The sequence below is a fragment of the Rattus norvegicus genome, chromosome 6 (assembly GCF_036323735.1).
Source record: "Rattus norvegicus strain BN/NHsdMcwi chromosome 6, GRCr8, whole genome shotgun sequence".
Classification (NCBI taxonomy): Eukaryota; Metazoa; Chordata; class Mammalia; order Rodentia; family Muridae; genus Rattus; species Rattus norvegicus.
The window spans coordinates 97,747,853-97,767,867 of NC_086024.1; the positions used below are offsets into that span (position 1 = coordinate 97,747,853).

At 41.8% G+C, this 20,015-nt stretch overlaps 1 protein-coding gene and 1 pseudogene across 17 annotated transcripts in view; one reads left to right on the top strand and one right to left on the bottom strand.

The window, feature by feature from the left end:
- The window catches only part of Slc38a6 (solute carrier family 38, member 6), a 90,869-nt gene that overhangs the window by 24,327 nt on the left and 46,527 nt on the right, over positions 1-20,015 (top strand). For 12 of the 17 annotated variants that reach the window (XR_005505476.2, XR_005505475.2, XR_010052064.1 and 9 more), the window contains 2 exon segments: positions 1,931-1,970; positions 13,068-13,146. Coding sequence is in view for 9 of the 17 variants with exons in the window: in NM_001013099.1 (NP_001013117.1) it covers positions 1,931-1,970; positions 13,068-13,146 (119 nt within the window). In the remaining 8 variants the exon portion in view is untranslated. 17 annotated transcript variants of the gene reach the window in all.
- Positions 5,803-6,298, bottom strand: Rpl26-ps13 (ribosomal protein L26, pseudogene 13; annotated as a pseudogene).

Here is a 20,015-nt window from a genome sequence, read left to right on the forward strand (position 1 = left end):
GAGAGGCATTTCCTGTGTGGCTAGTGGGTTTCATTTGCACTGCAGGTGGCGTTCACAAAGTCAGAACCGTCTTCCCAAAAACAGCTGGGTTCCCAGAACTCACTTAAGCTGGGATGCAAGCTGCCTTGTGGAAAACATCAGAGTGGCCATGGCCACTGTCTTAGATAGTTACTGTCACTGTGATAGAACACCAGGAACAAAAGCAAGCTGGGAGGAAAGGGTTTCTTTGGCTTATACTTTCAGGAAACAGCCCATCCCTGAGGGACGTCAGGGCAGGAACTCAAACAGGATAGAAACCTGGAGATAGGAGCTGATGCAGAGGCCATTGCAGACTTTTAGATTTTTTTTACTGGTTTGCTCAAAATGGCTTGCCCAGAATGCTTTCTTAACCACTGAGCCATCATCTCTCCAGCCCTTCAGAATGCTTTCTTGTAGAACCCGCGACCACCAGCCAGGGATGGTGCCACCTACAGTGGGCTGGGCCCTCCCACATCAATCACTAATTAAGAAAATCCCCTGCAGGCCTGCTGTAGCCCCATGTCACAGAGGCACTTTCTCAATTTCCCCAGTGACTCTTGCTAGTGTCAGGTTGACATAAAACCAGCCAGTGCAATGGCATCTCTAGATACTTACCAGGTTTTTAGATCATTAGCATGGACGCCAGCTCCCACTAGCTTCCAGGATAAGCAGAGCTTGTCCCAGGAAGAATTCCCTGGAGAGGTGAATGTCAAGTGTGACCTGTCCTCAGTCTGTGGAGGCCTGAAGGATTCAAGGTAGCTAGTCAGCTCCAAGTGTTTGCTGGTGGTCACAGCCCAGGTGTTGAGTGATCCTGAGGCCCAAGAAAGTATAAATTTAAACACTTCCTCTCGGTTCTCCAGGGAGCTCATCCAAGACCAGAAACAAGAGCCAACAGGCAGCTCGGTCATGGGCCTACTTTGCTTTACTCAGATCTTTTTTTATTTTTAGCCCATTGCAGACTTTTAGATTCTTTTTGTTTGTTTGTTTTGTTTTATTTTATTTTATTTTTCAAGACAGGGTTTCTTTGTGTATAGCCCTAGTTGTCCTGGAATTAGCTCTGTAGACCAGACAGAGATCCACCTGCCTCTGCCTCCCAAGCACTGTGGTTAAAGGTGAGCACCACCACTGCCCGGCTCAATTTTTATACTCTTAAAACTGTGAAAATCACTTTCTGGCTTACTAAAGACTAGATGACCTGGACACATTTGATCCACTTTCTTGAATGCCTGATTGAATAGGAAGACCAAGTAGAAAGGAAAGGAGCCTCCAGCTACTGTCCCCCTTGCTACCCCTGCTCTTTTAGACTTACTTTATATCACAGTCTTTTGGGTTTGAAATATTTTGCTAAATTTCCCTGCTCTGATCATTGTGTCTTAGAGTTTTCCGTTGTAGATTTTTAATCCTTGAGACTAGGATGTCCAAAGGCCAGGCCAATGTCGGAAGACTATCAGTTCCTTTATGTCGGGACCACCCACTCCAATCTGTTTATGGAGATAGTAAAGGAAGACTTTCTGTGATATTCATTAATGTCATGTAGTACAGTGGGTCTCAGTCTGTGGGTCACAGCCTCTTTGGGGGTTGAACAACCCTTTCACAGAGGTTCCCTGAGACCATTAGAAAACACAGGTATAAACATTATGATTCATAACAGTAGCAAAATTACAGTTATGTGATAGCAATGAAAATAACTTTATGCTGGGAGGTCACCACACATGAGGAACTGCATTAAAGGGTCACAGAATTAGGAAGGTTGAGAGCCTCTGAGATAAGACAAACAGCTAACAAAATCAGTTCTTTGCAGTGTCACGAGTTCTGCATCTATCTTTGTTGGATTCGTTATTGAACTTTAATAGAATTCTGTCCTTTCCTACTGTTTTCCTTTTATCTTCTGAATACATTTGTTCTCTCATAGGTGGTGGTGGCAGGCACCATAATAATTCAGAATATTGGAGGTAAGCATTGGCAGTGTATCGTGTGCACAGACAGGTAATGCAAATCATTGTTTCCCTGGCGTCTGGCCTTCCTAGGTCTAGCTTGGACCCCAAATCTCTGTGGGCATACCCATCTTCAGAAGTCCCTTTATCTGCCTCCTGTTCTATCTAGGATCCTTTTTAGTAGCAGCGGTAAACATGCTAACGTCCACTCTAGCCAGGCCTTGATTATAGTCGTCCTAGGTCTGCAGTGCACGCATAGCTTTCTGTGGCTGTGGTGGTGAGAGGGTGCAGTTTGGAAATGCTCCCAAAGTGAGAACCAACGATTTTCCTTCTGCTTTCACCTGTTAATCCACTGACTGGTGCCCCGTTATAGGGAATGGAGCCCTGTGAGCGTTTGAACAGTCGGGGGTGCACAATGTCCCCTTGAAACTTAGACGTTAGAAATCACCAAGTGGCTTATAGTAAATCCAAGGACAAAAGATATTCTCTGGCTTATCTTTCCCCTGCTTTATACTAAAAACAGATCCTACAATGATCCTAATTATGAGAACTGTGTTAAAAATGAAAATTACTGTTAATTATAGACAGTTGATGGAATGTATTAAACATTTGACTCCAAAGTACAGAAATCGCGTGTCCATGTTGTAAAGAGATTGCATAGCGCCGAGCAGAATCTTCATTCTTTTTACCACCGGCTGGAGTGCTAAAGAAACACTGTCAGAGCTGTGGAAAATCCACAAGGAAAGTGATGTGAACTTTGGGTCTTATACAAGTGTGTGTGCTCACAGGAACTTTTAATGGTTTTATATAATTATAAACCATCATAACTTAAGATCTGAGCTACTTCACTGTAAGTATTGTTCAACTAAACTGTATCTTTAGTGTTTGGTTTGGCGGGGTGGGGACTTCCTGTCAATGAATTGTTACAGAATTCTTAATGTCCACATTTTAATGCTTTGAATTTTCATGAAACAGTGACTTCATACTTCACTCCAGAAACCAGGAAAACTAACCTCAATCCCTTGAGAATTTTTGTAGTGCAATTGCTTTCAAGATTTGTTGTAGAATTTTTAGTTAGCAAATATGTATTTTTAACTGCTTAGTTATAATTCTTCTGCAGGCTCTCATTGAGGTTTTGTACAGATTGGATTGAGCTATTGTTTAATAATTTATGTTGAAGTTTTAGTGTGGGAATTTGAATCCAAGATTTTAATCTCAGCATGATACCCACTGTCATGTTTCCCATAGTTCTTACCACAGTGACTTCTGTTTCTCTGACCTGACTTAGACATGGCTATTTTAGCTGCTCTTACTCTGAGGTCATCTGAAGTGGAAACTTAAGGGTTCTTTGGAAAGTCAATTGGATGGTGTTTTGCTGGGGCAAACACACAAAGGAACATTTAACTGAAGTGGACACTGGTGAAAGACTAAGGCAGACTCATGAAGGAATGTTTCACTGAAGCAGACACAGGAAAGAGGATGTTCTGCTAAAGAAAGGACACGTGATGAAAGATTCTTTGCTAACAACACACATGTACTGGTCCGCCTTAGACTGCATAGTTGAGTTACATTTGTCAGGACACCATACAGAGAAATGCACCACAAAACTTCCAGTGGTGTGCTGCAGTTTCTTGCTATATCAGCTTCCACTTCTGCTTCTGCAGACTTGGGCTGATTGGCAAAGTGATGTCAGCTGAGACAGATGCATGTGCTGGCGCAAGACACATGGAAAACACACGATGTTTGGAAGGTATAAATAGGATTCTGTGGAGTGACAGAGACAGAGCTTGGCTTGCTGGTACAGCTAGCTGTACAGTGCTTGTGAGTCTCAAGTCTTCGCTGATCTTCACTTTGCTGAGAGAGGCACAGCTGAGAACTCCTTGTGTCCCTCTGGTTTCCTCCTGCTGACTTGAGTCAGCTGAGGCCTGGCTGTCACCAGTGTTGCTAACCCAACTCTACAGAATTGGACTGCTGATGTATCATGAAATGTTTGCCATAGAATCAAGCTGCCTCTGCTGACCTGTAAGCTGAACTGCTGATTTCCAGGCAACACAGATGAGAGTTGTTCCAAAGAACCTTTCTAAACATGTCCACTCCCCCACCCCTATATCCTTTTCCACTACCTCTGGTGGTTGGTGGGCTACAAGGGAGATTAAAACATTTAAAAGCCATCATAAACGATAAGACGTAAAAAGTCATCTGTAAGGTCCAGGGATTATGTCCCGTTCCTCTTTCTACTCCTAGTACCCAACAGTGTCTGGAGCTTTGCTGGAGTGAGTGGTCTCAGATGATCAGTACTCTAGACCTAAACATTTTGAGTTAGAGAGATAGCGCAGTGGTTAAGAGCACTGACTGCTGTTTTAGAGGACCCAGGTTCAATTCCCAGCACCCACATGGCAACTCAGAACTGTAACTCAAGTTCCAGAGGGATTTCATGCCCCCTTCTGGCCTCCTCATGTGCAAAATGTACATGGTATACAGACATACATGCCAGCAGAACACCAAACAAATTTTTTAAAAAAGTGAAAATAAGAGGGAAATGGAGGGAGACACTCTGGTTGGTAAGGTGCTTGTTGGGTGAGCAAGGGTCTGAGCTCAGGCTCCCAGTACTTGCCTAGGCAGCCTGTGAGGCAGAGAGGAGGTTCTCTGGGACTCGCTGGCCAGCTAATGTAGCTGAATCAGTGAGCACCACTTTGATTGAGGAATCTGTCTCAGAAATATAAAGAGCAATTGAGAAAGATAGCCCATGCTGACCTGTGGGCTGTACACACATACAGAATGCCAGGTCCTTCACTAGTGTCAAGACTAAACGTAAAAGATAAAAGAAACTAGACTAATCCAGTGTTTTCTTGAGAGCAAAATTGTTTCTGATGTAAACAAGCCCACAGAGAGGCTAATTTGGGTTCCTCGTCTAGGATACTCTTAACTCATTTTAACAAAATAACAGTGGGCGATTTTTTTTAATAAACAGTTATTAGCTTTTGGAGGCTGGAAGTCCAAAGAAGTTCAGTGAGGGCTTTCCTACCAGATCAAATGTGGCAGAAGCTGTCATGCGCTCACACAGAGCTCACACAGAGCACTGCTGTCAGTGCTTGTTTACAACGGGGCTAAGTCATACCCTAAACCTTTCCCATCAGATGCCACCACAAACACTTCTACATTTTGGGGCTATGTTTCCTACTGGGGGACACTGCCAGACTTAGCACATGGCCCTGACATTAAGGTATGTGATTGAAGTGGAGATGATACACCACTTTTTAAAAAGTGCCCTTTGTCTCTGAAAACATTCCAATGACACTGTGTGACCAACTGTTTGAATGGGGTGGGGGTGGGGGTTCTTGGATTTGGTGTTGTGTAAACCATCAGGTCTCTGCTTGTTTTAGAACTAGAAAGGGCCCACTTAGATGATGTCACTACATTTTAAATGTCTCTTAAGTTCAGGAAAGCTAGCAATGTTTATTTTAGAGCGATGTACGCATCATTTTAGTCACATTAATGAAAGCTTATGTATTGAGAGCCTGTGAGGAGTAAGTGACGACATATTTCCAGAGGTTTTCCTTTCTCAGCCAACACACATAAGTTATTCCTCCATTACTGTAGAACTTGAAGCACTGGGTCACATGTCACGTGCTTTGTCTTCTGTCACCTTGCCTTTGGTCAAGTAGGCATAGGCTTCAAGGAACCCTCTCTCTTGTTCTCTTGGCTTGGTAGGAAATATTTGGTAGGAAATGCAGAGCTCAGAGTCTGCTTTCGCCTACAAGTGTAGATTCTGACATGTTCCTTGGGGAAGGTGCCATAGCTTGTTAATTCTTTCAGGTATTAATGGGACAGAGTCTGTATTTTTTTTTTCACTTAAGCAGTCTTTAATGAAAGCCGTGCATGAGATCTCTACTCCTGCATCTTCTCGATCGTTTCTTCCTTGTATTTGCCCTTCTCCTTTCCTACTTGCCTGGACTTGGCTTTCCTCTCCAGGATCTTCTTGTGGGCCTTGTCCAGCTTTAGCCTGGTGATAACCCCCTTGCCGGGGTGGATGCCCACGTGGACAATTGTGCCGTTAGCCTTCTCTCGCTGGACTCGCTCAATGTCGATGACGTATTTCTTCCTGTACACTTGGACCACTTTGCCGATCTGCTGGCCTTTGTAGAGTCCTCGAGCAACCTGAACTTCATCGTCCTTTCGGATGGGCACAGACTGAACGTTATACTTCTGTCTCAGTTCTTTGGAAAGAGGAGAAGACATGATCTTCCTCCGAATGTGAGAAGGTGCATTGAAATGCTGTTTGCGGTTCTTGCTTTGGTCAGAAGTCACGAAGGGATTGAACTTCATTTTGGCAGCTGTGATCCATCCCAGAGTCTGTATTTTTAGTTAAGTGTCATGTCTTAAAGCTTCTTAACTCTTTCAGTCTCTTCCCCACCCCCCTTTTGTGTGTTACAGGGTGTTACTGTGCAGTCCAGGTTAGCCTCTGAGTCTTAGTCTTTCTGCCTCGATGCCTGGGCACTGGGATTGCAGGTGTGCACCGCACCCGATATTTGCCGAAACCAAGTATCTGAGCAGGAGCTTTATCTCAGCTTACAGCTCCAGGGGAAGTGGAAGGAAGGGGAAGGTAGAGCCTCAGGACCCTAAGGCTGCTGTCAGAGTACCCTGCAATCAGTAGGGAGCAGGGATCGGTGGTGCTCCCCCTCCTGTCCCCATTTTCTTCATTCCAGGAATCCCACCGAGTGGCACTGTCCACAGTCAGTGTGGCTCTTTGAGCCACAGTTAAACTTGTCTCCCAGGTGTTCTAGAGCCTGTCAAGTTGGCAACCACTGTTAGCCATCACACCCAGCTTCTCTTTTTCTTAAAAAGGAAAAAAAAAAGTTTCACACAATATATTTCATCCATATTTCCTGTGGCCCCCACTTCTGTTCTGAGTTGTGTGATAACATCTCTGCCTTCTTGTTTTAATCCCCAACACTAAAAGGAAAAACAAGAGCAAAGTGATCATAAATTCATAAATTGCACTTGACCACTTATTCTGTGGCTCTTTTGGTGAAGGCCTGCTTTATTCCCTTACCATAGTCGTAAACAAAGTGAGGCACTAATGCTGACCACAGGCACCAGTGTGACCTACCAAAGTGGTTGTGGTGGGGGCTTCCTTCCAATAACCGGTGAAAAGTGCTGCTTACGACATTTAGGACACTTAAGGTTTTAGAGTTATTGGCCTTTAGAACATGGAGAGCCGTATAGAAAATATTACTCACTTGTGACTCTGGTCTCTCAGCAGTGGTGATTTGGAGCCTGAAAAAGGCGGGTACCAGCTATAGCCCACTGTGCCCCATGCCTCAGGCAGAGTTAGGGTTTGCTGTGAGCAAGTTTCTGCTGGGACAGAGGGAGAAAGGAGACATCCTAGAGCCTAAATGCTGAATGTTGTTGCTGGCAAGAGAATGCTAGTGCTGGGTTTGAAGTTACTAAACGCCATCTAAGAGGACCAAGGAGTGCAGTGGGAAGGCCAGCTGCTCTCACAGCTCCTGCATTGCTATGCTCACTCCTTCCCAAAAGCTGAAAACTAGTCAGGTTCTCGTGAAATTGAACTTCTGTGGTAGACCATTTCGTGGGCGGCACTGTCAGAAATCAAACCGCAAACCACCCCTTAGCTTAGTTAAGCCAAGGAAAGTCCTACTCACTCTTGGAAGGCCATGATTAAAGCAAAGCCAGTTAATGTTCCTAATTCACACGTCTTGCTCAACTCCAAACACAGAGCTGTGACTGGCTCGAGCAGCAGTGGGCCAACTTACTCTACTTCTATAAGATGTGAGTCTTCATGGCTTAGCTCCACAGGTCTTCACAGAGGATTAATCACCATACATTGTCAGGAGAAACCTAGCTTCACTGAAACCTCCTGAAATGGCTAGAATGGCCCAAGTTTTCCAGCCTGGCACCGAATCCACAGATGATAGCCTCCTTGATTAATGCCTCAGTTTGGGCTGTGAGGTTGGGAGAACCACAGCTGCCTTTACACTGAGGTGGCTCAGAGTCTCACAGACGAGAAGACTCAGTGAGTGACCACAATCCATGCTGTAGTGTTAGACACCTTAAATTGTGCTCTTCTTCCTTTTATGATTCTGAGGGAGGAGCCCAGGGTAGTGATGGCAGGGACAGGTCTGGCTTGTCCCTCGGGAGCCGGGCTTGGGAATGCTGCTACAACACCATCTGCTGGCCAGGCACACTGCAGCTTTGTGGTTGGTTTGTTTTGTTTTGTTTTGTTTTAAAGCCTGAACAATATTATCTCCGAATTCTAGAAAATATCGCAAAAGTCTAGGAGTACAGGGAATTGGAGAGGAGTCCTTTTTCACAAGCATTTGCCTTGACAAAATTTAGTAGTAACATGTCATTTCAAAAGCAATGCATTAGCAATGATTTCAGTTGAAGTTTGATAACAAGAGTTTTAAAATGGATGATCGTGTGTGTGTGTGCGCGCGCGCGTGTGTGTGTGTGTGTGTGTGTGTGTGTGTGCGCGTGTGTGTATGTGTGTATGTTGCAGAGGATTGCATGCATGCTAAGCAGGCTCTCTACTACAGTGTTTTCCCCCAGCCTTCTTTTTCCCTCTGTTGGAAACAAGCAGGCCTTGAACTTCTTGATCTCTGAGTAGCTGGAATAGGACCTAACTAGCCACTAGGCCTGCTTCTTTGATCCCTGCCTAGGTTTAGGGTCTTAACTATAAAGTAAAGGCTCTTTTAGGACAGTGAAGGAACATTTTCCACCATGTGAATTTTTTTCCAGTATTGCACAGCTTAGGGAAATTACATTGTTTTATAGAGATTTTGAGGGAAAAATGATTCCTTTTTAAAAAGAGATTTATACAGTTTGAGTGGGGCTAGAATTTCCATGGCATTTAGAAATCTAGTGGAAACACCAGGTTAATGAGCCATCTTGAATGAAGTAGTTATTATCCATGACTAAAGACAAGTTTGCAATAACACCGAGTCTCTCCCATGGAAAGGCAAACCATAGTGCCTCTGTTTGTTTAGGCCGCTGACTAACCTCTGAGACGTTGCCACCACCACCACCCGCCCCCAGTGCTATTTTTAAAATAGCTTCATGCATGTTCTCCTAAGTGTCTAACAACACAACTAATTGTCTTTTAGACTAATGATTGTTTGGGCCCAAATTCAGTCATGTCTTTTCTTGTTAAGTTGTGTGGTTAATTAATGACAACCGGAGAAATATCTCAGGTTACTGGGGGACACTAGTTCCTAAAACTTAGAGAAGAGAGGAAAGGGGTTGCTTTTCATTATTTCTTTGAGGTTTCAGTGATGTGTCAAATCTCCAATACATGCAAATAGGAGGCTAAACGATGACAGCGGATGCTATGGAGTCCTGGCATGAAGCTCCTGAGTGTTGAGCCAGTTACTCCAACAGAAGCTGTACAGCCCCAAGTGCACTCCATTAGCACAGCAGGATGGCTCCAGTGTGGTGTGAAGCTTTGATCTTTGTTGTAGACATCGTTCTCTTCTTTGAGCCCAACTGATGAGCTCAGCAGCCAAAAGCAGTTTGTTGCTTAAATGCTGAAATAAATAAATAAATGAATGAATGAATGAATGAATGAATGAATAAATAAATAAATAAATAAATAAATAAATAAATAAATAAATGGCTTTATTCTAGAGAGGGCCCTTTGACAGAGTTTTCTTATTTTTCTTGGCATTGGCTGATTGCTTCTCCACTTGCCCAGAGCAAACTATCATTTAATAGAGCGAGCTCCTCAAGTCAGACCAACTGTTTCCACCAGCATCCACATAGCAAATTAGTACACAGGACTCCATTTCTGTGGGTGAAACCATGTCTTCCTGGCAGGTGAGTGTAGAAAAGATGTACAAAGAGCTTCCTATCACTTAGAATATAGCCAAGCATGCAATAGGAGTGCTGTGCCCAGCGTGAGCAGCTGTTCTCAGTCCCTAGCCTTTCTCCTCGGCGTCCCAACTCGCATCTCCTGTGACGGTCAGGCAGTAGTTAGTCCTCGGGTCTCCCCTGACGGTCAGGCAGTAGTTAGTCCTCGGGTCTCCCATGACGGTCAGGCAGTAGTTAGTCCTCGGGTCTCCCATGACGGTCAGGCAGTAGTGATACTTATCACCTGCTATTGCCTGATCAGACGTCTCTGCTGCCATGTGGCTTTCAATTCCTGTGTCTTGACTAGGTTGACAGCATTCTTCATTTTCTTTCCAGGCAAAGCAAAGGGGAAAGAATACCTATTCGGCTACTGTGGCAACACTGATGATTTGTAATGGCTGATAGCTGTCGTCCAGGTGTATCTTGTGCACAGATCTTGGCTTTGATATTAAGGAGGCAGGAGCTGTTTGACTGTAACTATGGCCCTTGTGGATGATTCTGGTGCAACCATTAATTTGGAGGAAGCGTTTTGTATTGTAGTCTATACCATAGATAGATGCTAGCAAAAATCACTTACAAATTTCTGCTTATGACCTGTCACTCCAAGATGTCTTAAGCATTTCCTTATGCCATTAATAGAAGACATGGGGCCAATGACATGGTAACCAGCTTCTCGACCTAGTGGCCTTTTGGTTAAAAACAGTGGATAAATGAGCTTTCCCGCTGATAATACTTTTTAAACCTTTCTCAGCTTGCTTTATTGGCTGATCTTTTGATATAGCTGTCATTAAGATGTAATTCTAGTGTATCTAGTCATCTTTTGTTCTCAGTGTTGTACATTGTATGTTAGTGTTAGTACTTACATGAAAATTTATTTGTGGTTAAGAAAAAGTAGCTTTAACAGTGAGATTTCTTTGTTTTACTTGCTCAACCAGTGGGATTTTCCCCATGGTAGACTCTGTGGTTTTGTAGCTCTTAAAACACACCAGCATTCTCCAAGGAAGAAGCAGGGTTTTACATGTTTTATTATACTCGTGTATACTGAGAGGCCTTAAAAAAAAAAAAAAACAGAGAAACATATGTTTAGTGAGTTCGTATTTCTTAAAATACACATGGCACTTCAGCCTTGAATCTATTGAAACAGGACTCCCGTTTGAAAAGCAGAAGGCTTCAGCGCAGAAGTGATGGACTGATTAGCCGGAGGCTAATAGAATCCTGGGAAGAATGACAGATTGTATATGGGAAAGAAATACAATCTCACGCTCATTGTAGCTTTTTTACAATTAAAGATCAAAAAAATAGAAAATTACTGGAAGCGATGGATGTCTGAAACTTTAGAAATGCAGATGGTGTTGGATGAATCCCAGCCCAAGGCCCAATGAGCAGATGATAAAAGTGTTGGGTCGGAAGTCATTCTGCTTCCCTTGTTCTGTCAATCCCTTTGCTGAATGTACTTTTGTCTCCTTTCCCCTCCCCCCTTCTCAAGATACATTTAAGGAGTTTCTAAGCCAGTCTGCATTACATCATGTGCATATAGTTAGTTCTTTGGAAAACAAAATACTGTGATGACTTCAAACCCTTGAATGAAGAGGTAGGCATCGTCTCCTCTGTCCTGTCCCCAGTTCACAGTGTTTCTCCTGAGAAAATGTAACAAGTTAGAAGACATGTTCAGATCCTGATGCTTACAGCAGCCATAGCTAAGGGCTTGTACACATGTCTTAGTGAGCAGCCATGTTTCTTCTGGAGAAAAAGAAATACAGGTGCGTGTTTTTATTGCAAGTTATTTTTACTTGCCTGTTCTAAAATTACCTTTATCATAAGTACCTGCTGTTTTACCCCCCCCCAAAAAGACTGACTGTTGTCATGTGATTTTTTCTTCTCCTGCAAACTAACATGTGTCATTATTCTTCAGAGTTAAATCATCACAGCATTATAACTGCAGGGCTCAGCTGTTCTCCCAACACCTTGCCTGAGAAATGCACTGTTCTTAAACTGTGCGCCTTTTCATCCAACTTCCTCCAGACCTCCATTGTTCAGACTTGGCATTCATTGGTGTTCTTTGTTTTTATAAGTCCAAAGAGAAAGGGGAATGTTTCCTGAAATATAAATAAGAAGAAAAAGCAATGTGCACATAGAACACACTCTTCATCCTTCAGGGGTGAATTTGTCATTGGCTCTTTAAAAGTGTGTGTGTGTGTGTGTGTGTGTGTGTGTGTGTGTGTGTGTGTGTGTGTGTGAGATCCATCTCTGGGGAAAAGATTGCTAAACTGAAGGTATGACTCTGGATCATCTGGGTTTCCATAGAGCTGAGTGTTTAAGCTTCTCCTTATGTATTTGCCTAAATGAGTTCTGTATTCACAGCAATATTTACCATGGAAGATTTGTAGAAGAGTGTGTGTGTGTGTGTGTGTGCACGCGCGCGTGCGCATGTGTGTGCATGTAGGACAAAATGGGGTCTCAGATTCCTGGAGCTGGAGTTACACCTAGTTCTGAGCTGCCCAGCAATGCTGGTAGCCAACCACTGAGCATCTCTCCAGCACCAGAGTGTGTTTTAATAACCACATAAGGAATAGTACCATCATTAAATGATATAAAAGCTAGTTATTTCTCATATGCTATCAGATAAAATCCGGGTTCAGTGCTTCATTTGGTTTCTGACACACACAGATAGGGCAGGGGTGTGAAGCTCTGGATCCCTAACAGGCTGTCCCGTGCCATGATTCAGAGGACAACCTTAAATAAAGTTCCTGTTTATTCTGCTCGTGTTTCATAATATGTAGCAGAGAGAGGAAGAGATGAGGGGCTTGGGCTTCTGAGAGACCTTTCTTCCTAGTTAAATTTAACAACAGCAAGTGATCAGTTACTAGTTGTACTTGTTTTGTGTTTGTTATTAACTTTTTGTACATTGGACAGAGGAAACAATGGGAAAGTGAGTTTTTGCAAAGCTTGAAACAATTTCACTATAAATGTCCTATTACAAAATACACAGTTCTCTTATCTTTGGATTTGCAATATTAACAAAGGTTCTATGCTAAGCTTGCTGATGCTTCTCTACAGCGTCATTTACCTTGCTTTCTGCTGTATATGTGTTTGGACTAGTTCATTGTAAGTTAGCTTACTGGGAAGCCTAAAGTTATCTTCTGTATGCTGCCCAAGAGCCTGTGGACATATGTGTTCCTGAACAGATTACTCTTTGAATCTATGTGAATGGCTTGATTCTAATAGGAATTCTGTTTGTTCTTTTTGCAGCTATGTCATCTTACCTTTTAATTATTAAAACAGAGCTTCCTGCTGCTATTTCAGAAGTTTTGCCTAGTGACCACAGTGGGTAAGAAAAAATGTTCCGTTGTATCCATTCAGCCACCCTACCCTCCATTCATAATCTGTTTATTCATTTGTCCATTATGCTTTTATTAAAGCCTAGTAGCAAGGGAAAAAATACAGTGCATGTCCTCGGGATACATAGAGAGTTTTTGGAGTGGAGCAGCAATAGAGAAAACACTGTGCACATGTCTGCACATGTCTGCACTTGTCTGCACATGTCTGCTGATGATCCACTGGGTTGGAGCACTGTGCTGCCAACCACAGACGCCCAGGCCCTTGTGCTCCTTGAAGGTAAAGGCCAATCAAATTCGAATTAGTTCTTAGAGAAAAGCTAAGAAGCATCTAAGGGCATGAAGATGGGGGATACTGGGGAAGCCTCAGAATCTCTATGTGGGAGGAACATGGAGTGGTCTCTGTTGTCACCTCTCAGCAGGGTGTTGTGTCAAAGAATACGATGGTTGTAGCCACTGTGTGAGTTTCATGTTAGACAGCATAAAGAGCTATGGGTGAAAACTTGTTTCACTTTGCCTTTCTTCATGTTGGAAATAAAGCTGAACCCAGCTCACTTCCTTTCTCCTCTAAAAACACAGGCTCCTTCAGAATATGTTGACTTAACTCTTTTTATGGGTAAGGAACCCACATTCATTATACCTTTCTTTTTGATACCTAGAACAAGACTTCCTTTTTTTCCCTAGAAAAATAAATGGGGTTAAGCCTTTTAATTGTTCAGTTTTCAAACCACAACAAAGGACTGCCCTGTTTCTAGACTAGAGTATTTGGTTATTTCCCCAGTAATCAAACTTATCTGGAATGCAGAGGAAAACCTCAAACGTTAGTTCTCAGCTTAGAGAAGTTGGCTTCTCCTGAAGAAGCAGACGTGTGCAGATGTGAATATGTAAGGGAAGGAGTTATTTTCCAACTAAATAGGAACTGTCAAGATGGCATTAAAATGAGGATAATAACGTCCTTCACGGTCTTCATCCTCAGAAGGCATCCTTCACCTGGCACTTTGTAGCTCGTTAGGGTCCCACAACATTCTCCCCCACTCCTGGATTTACAGTCAGCTTTTTGATTATCGATTATGTTAGACATCTGGCTGCTGTAAGAAGTAGCTGTGTAAAATACACAAAAATCTTAATAACCTATTCCTTTGTTATTTGAATTCCAAGTGAGAAATGTGTATCTAGAGCTAATAACTCAAAGCAATGTGAGGAAGAATAAAGAAGTAAGGAAACATTCATCCCCTTCCTTTCACGCTAGTTAGCCTCAAACACCCACCTCTTGGCCCGCCTGCTTGTCATGAGCTACAGGTTTCTTTACCTGGGGCTTTGAAGGCACCAGTGAGGGCTGGGAGTGACTCTGGCAGGTGTTTACCAACATGCCCAAGGCCCTGGGTTCAATTCTCAGTACTATTTAAAAAAGCAAGAACAGATAAGCCTTGGGAAAAGGCTGGAGAAGCTCAGTGGTTAAGAGCACAGACTTCTCTTTTAGAGGATCTGGGTTCAATTCCCAGCACCCACATGGCAACTTACAGCTGTCTCTAGCCCCAGTTCCTGAGGGGATCTGATGCCCTCACACAAACAGACAGATACATGCGGGCAAATATAACAGTGCACATATGATAAATTAATTCATTACTTCATAACTAATTAAAAGAAAAAGAGGTCACCAATGACCTTATCTTTGTTATAACAGAGTTGTTATAATGGTCAAATAAGGTGGCACGTGTGTACGCGCTTCTAAGTGCACAGTGTACATGAGGCGAACGGGCGTTCCAGTGCTGTGATTATATTAGTGGTATATTTCCGTTTTGTTCAGACTGCCGGAAGCTCAGAGTCAAGCATGAGTAGACTGCTCATCCTAATAGTTGTCATGTGCCACCAAGCTTGTGTTTATCTTTTATTTTAGCTTTAGGTCCTGAATTCGGTGACTTCTACTAACATGTTTTAAGTACATTTAGAAACACTGAAAGCGCTGTGTAGTAGAACTGCTATTAAAATGGAGGGGTTTTATCTGCTTTAAATTTCTCTCTTTAAATCAGTTGCCGTGTCTACTATTGTTTTCTTGTTTGTTTTAAACAGTTGAAAACTCCTGTTTCGCTCATATCAGTAAAACCTTTATATAAATGTTCTCTTTCTAGCACAAATGGGCTTTTAAAAACTGCATGCTGCAATTACTGTCACCGATTTTCACCCACGGTGTGTGAAAATTGCACATTTTTGATCACTCATATTGTTTTACACGTCCTGCATTCATTTATTTAGAGACTATATTAATTGGATATAGGGCATTAGTCTTTGAAGCCTAATCTTATAAAGTCAGAGGCAAATGTTGCGGTAATGAACGTGGGGGTGGGGCGGTTTATTCCTAGCCTAGTTATGCAGCCATATTTCTTCACCGAGATCACATGATAGTGATCTTTTATTTTGACAATTGGTTTATTGTAAGTTTACTTAAGATTTTTCAAGTGTCTTTATTTTCTGGGTTGTCTGTGGGTATGGATAGCTTCATGAACTCTGACCCTTTATAAAGATGCTGTCACATCACTTTGTGCTCATATATTCTAATTTCAAAAAGTTACTATTGGAAATACAAATCAGTAATACCAAACTCTTAAGATACATCTATATTTTTCCTAGAATAACTTGTACTTTTTAAATCTATAGTTGTTAAAAGTTGGGAGCTCTCTGTTAACATTTAATGGTCTTGTCAGGGGCTATGATTGACACAATTAAGTTGTCCTGCATTTGAGTTACATAATTGATATGGGATGTGAGCACGGTCCTAATTGAGAACATACGATACTCTTGTTCCCTCTATTCAAGAATGAAATTAGAGCAACTTATAAATAAATCTGGTTTTCATTAAAAAAATGGAAAAAACATCTGCGTGCCAAGCATTTGCAATCCAGCTAAGGATTTATACTCTGTGTTTCATAGTTGCAGCATTTTTATCATATAGGATTAAACCCACAGATCAAACAAGTTTTCTAGGAAGTATAAAACCTTTTACTCTAATTCTTTTGGCTCAAAGAGAATGTATATTTAGGTCTCGGTAGGAAAACAGGAGTTCGGTTAGATAAGTCTTTTTTTCTCCTCTTAGAAAAAAATTTATGTGCAATAAATTTTCCTAAAATCTTGGTTTGTAAAATAAATGTATTTAATGTGTACGTTTTAAGACTGCTATTGCTGGTTTGTATTCTCTGGGCTTAGGTTTAATCTCATTTGCTCTTTGGACAATGGCCATCGCCAAACAGTGCAATTGTCTGGGGCCTGCAAGTGAGATGGGAGCGCACTGCCCATGTCTCACTATGTGGCCTTTATTGATAATGAATGAATGAGAAAGAAATCATTGTCTTAATGATTGGTTTTATTAACACCATTCGACAAGTATAAGAAATGACTCATAATAACCAGTCTCCAGGTCTACACAAACTGTTTTAAAACAAAATCCTTTTCATTTTAAGATTTTAAGTTCAGTCCTGAAGAAAATGTGAAGCATGACCTTAGAATAGATGAAGGGTCCTCTAGGGAAAAACCCCAAACCACCCTAACTCTGACTTGCTGCTGGGTTGAGTTTTCACTGCTGCTGTGAGAGCCCCCGGCCCTTACACAAGAAATTAAGATGCTGGACAGGGTGACCTCTGAGCCCCCTCCAGCCCAAGCATTCCCTAGCTCTGCAAGTTTGATGCCACACACCCTTCAGTCAGGACTGTGTCAGTCTCCACTCTCATGGAGAGACACGGATTCCATTTTCTGCTCCCACATTTAGCCATACCTCAGGATTTCAAAGTGTTCCTTTAATCCTATGCAAGGGGAAAGTTGTGGTCCTATGGCTTAATACACACCCTTTTACACCACTCCACCTTCCTGTGCTCTCTCTCTCTCTCTCTCTCTCTCTCTCTCTCTCTCTCTCTCTCTCTCTCTCTCAAGAGTCAGGTTGGTTTGTAACCATTTTTTTTCTTTTTTCTTTCTTTCTTCGTTTGATTAGAACACTGATCATGAGCTGTGCTCTCCTAACAGACAATGCAGTGTTGTTATCCAGCAGGAAAAGCAGTGCTAACGGATGGAATCTACTCAGCTCCTCCCCTGGGGCCATTTTTCTACTGGCACTGCAGCCGTCTGGGTCTGATACTGGGTCCCCAAAGGAAAGAGGTTTCAGACACAGAGCCCCGGGCTTGCTGCCAGTTTCAGAGTTTTGTTGCCAGGTGTTTCTTGGGAAGGGCTATTTTGAAGTTCCTATTTGTTTTTTGTTTTTTTTTTTCATTCAAAAAGAGTGACTAGAAGATGCACATGTTGAGTATCAGTTTGTGTTTATTCTGTGGTTGCTTTCATCATACTTCCTGCACACCACGAGGGAGGGGCCCGTGCAGGTGTAGCTAGAGAGCACAGCGGCAGTCCTCAGCCCTGCGGAGCAGAAACGCTTGTGCATCTTTGCATTTGTAAAGACAGGAATATGAATATGGCGCCATCTCTGCTGCCTCTCTCTCTCTCTCTCTCTCTCTCTCTCTCTCTCTCTCTCTCTCTCTCTCTCTTGATTTATTTATCTGAGTACACTGTCACTGTCTTCAGACACACCAGAAGAGGGCATCAGATCTCATTACAGATGGTTGTGAGCCACCATGTGATTGCTGGAAATTGAACTCGGGACCTCTGGAAGAGCAGTCGGTGCTCTCAACCACTCCAGCCCTCCTTGCTCTCTTAAAGAGGATGTTGTCCCTACAGCAGTAATGGGTAAAGGTCTACCAAAAGGATGCCCTCACAAGCCAGAGTGTAATAATACCCACTGAACAGTGAAGGCCACACATGCTAGAAACCAGCTCTTAAACTGAAAGGAAAACTCTCTGAATTTATCAGAGTGAGACACTGGCTACCTATTGAGAGTGTAAGAGGACAGTTTATCACAGGGCAGGGGAGGGGGCATTAGGTTGAGTTGAAACCATCTACCCACCACCATAGCAATCCCCATTGATCTTTGATGTGTCCCACACCTGTTCTATCTTGGGTTTCCTTTCTTTCATTTGTTCATTTTCCCAGACAGGGTTTCTCTGCCTAGCCCTGGCCATCCTGAAACTCACTCTGTAGACCATACTGTCCTCAGACTCAGAGATCTGCCTACCCTTTGCCTCCCAAGAGCTGGGATTAAAGGCCTTGCACCACCACCACCCAGCTGGGCTCTACTCCCTTACATTGTTACAGTTAGGTTTATACTTAATAGGTTTTGCTGATCTTCTTGGTTAATTACTGCACTTTCATTGTGTTGGTTACATATTGCCATTTTTTCCCAGAGGGTACTAATTAATAACGTAGTAACGCCTGTTGGACCAATTACAGCACATTCTAGACTATTTTACTAACTGAATTGCAGTAATCTCCGGATAGATACATTTAACTAGCAACTGTTATTAGATTTTTCTTCTTATATTTTTGTGTATTTCTATCATGAATTGTTTGTCTTTTACATGAACAGTGAAAGGCATGAACACTTGGGGAATTAACTTTAAAATTTTTTATAAATATATTAAGAAATTAAAATTATATCTGTACCCATGTATTATAACCATTTAATAATAGCCATTTTTATATTCTAGATATATCCTTCTGACTTTTAAAATATATTTATATTATTAAAAATAATTAAATATTATTTTATTTATATTTCACATTTAAATTATGTATTTATTATGTATAATATACTTTGTGTTATATATAAATATATTTATTGTATATGACATTAAATAATATTTTGTATATATTTTATACATATACATAACTATAGACATACTTTATACATATCTTTTATATATACAATGCATAAATATATAAATATCTAATGTATTATAAGTTAATTAAATTTAAATACATGTTTTTATTATTAAATATATGTTCACAGTGTTTCTATTTCCTCTCTGTACTATAATTTGTCTTTCAGTGTATGAATGTGTGTGTGCACATGAATGTGTGTGTGCACATGAATGTGTGTGTGCACATGTATATGTGCACGTGTGTGGACATCAGACACCTGGGGTATTGTTTCTTAGGTGCTTTTCACCTCTTTTTCTTTTTAAGACGGGGTCTTTCAACTGTGTTTAAACTTGCTAATGAGGCTGATCTGGCCAGCAAGCCTGCCTCCAGGTCCCCAGAGCACACAGATTTTGTGCCAAGTGCCCAGCTTTTTTTTTTTTTAAGGTGGGTTCTGTGGATCCAATGCAGTTCCTAATGTTTTCGAGACAGCCACTTTACTGACAGGCCCCAGCCAGGTTCCTTCTTTATTAGCAAACACATGATCACACTGCTAACTAAACATTCTTATTCAGTATTCTCATAGCTTTTAGAGAGAAGGTTAGCATTTCTAAACTGGTATTTCATTCCCCTTCCTGAAACTCTGGAGAAATGTAGAGATATGATGAGGAAAATGACTCCTTCCTTGTTTTATCACCCAGAAATTATAAAGTTCCAGTCCAATTTTAATATCTGTATTTTTTCTCTAAACAACATCAGACTATACACTCTCATGATAGCCACTCTTTCCGAGTTGTACTATTAAATATTCGCTTGCTTCCAGTTTTCATGATTTTTTCAGTTTCATTATTTTAAATTTTCTCAATAAATATTTTATAAAAGTCTTCATTCCTATTGCTGATGTTTTGTTGTTGATGGTATTTTATAAGTCTTGTGCGGCATAATTATAGGAGGCTCTTAGCATCTATTGCCAGCTGCTTTCCGTGTGAGAATTTATATGGTTTTAGCCCTCAGCAGTGTTTGGTGCACCTCAGTACTCCTCACCAATAGGAGTTATCATCTCATTTTTAAGTATTTGTTATTTTGGTAATTGGAAAAAATGGCATCTCATTGGGCATTGTGTGTTTGTCAT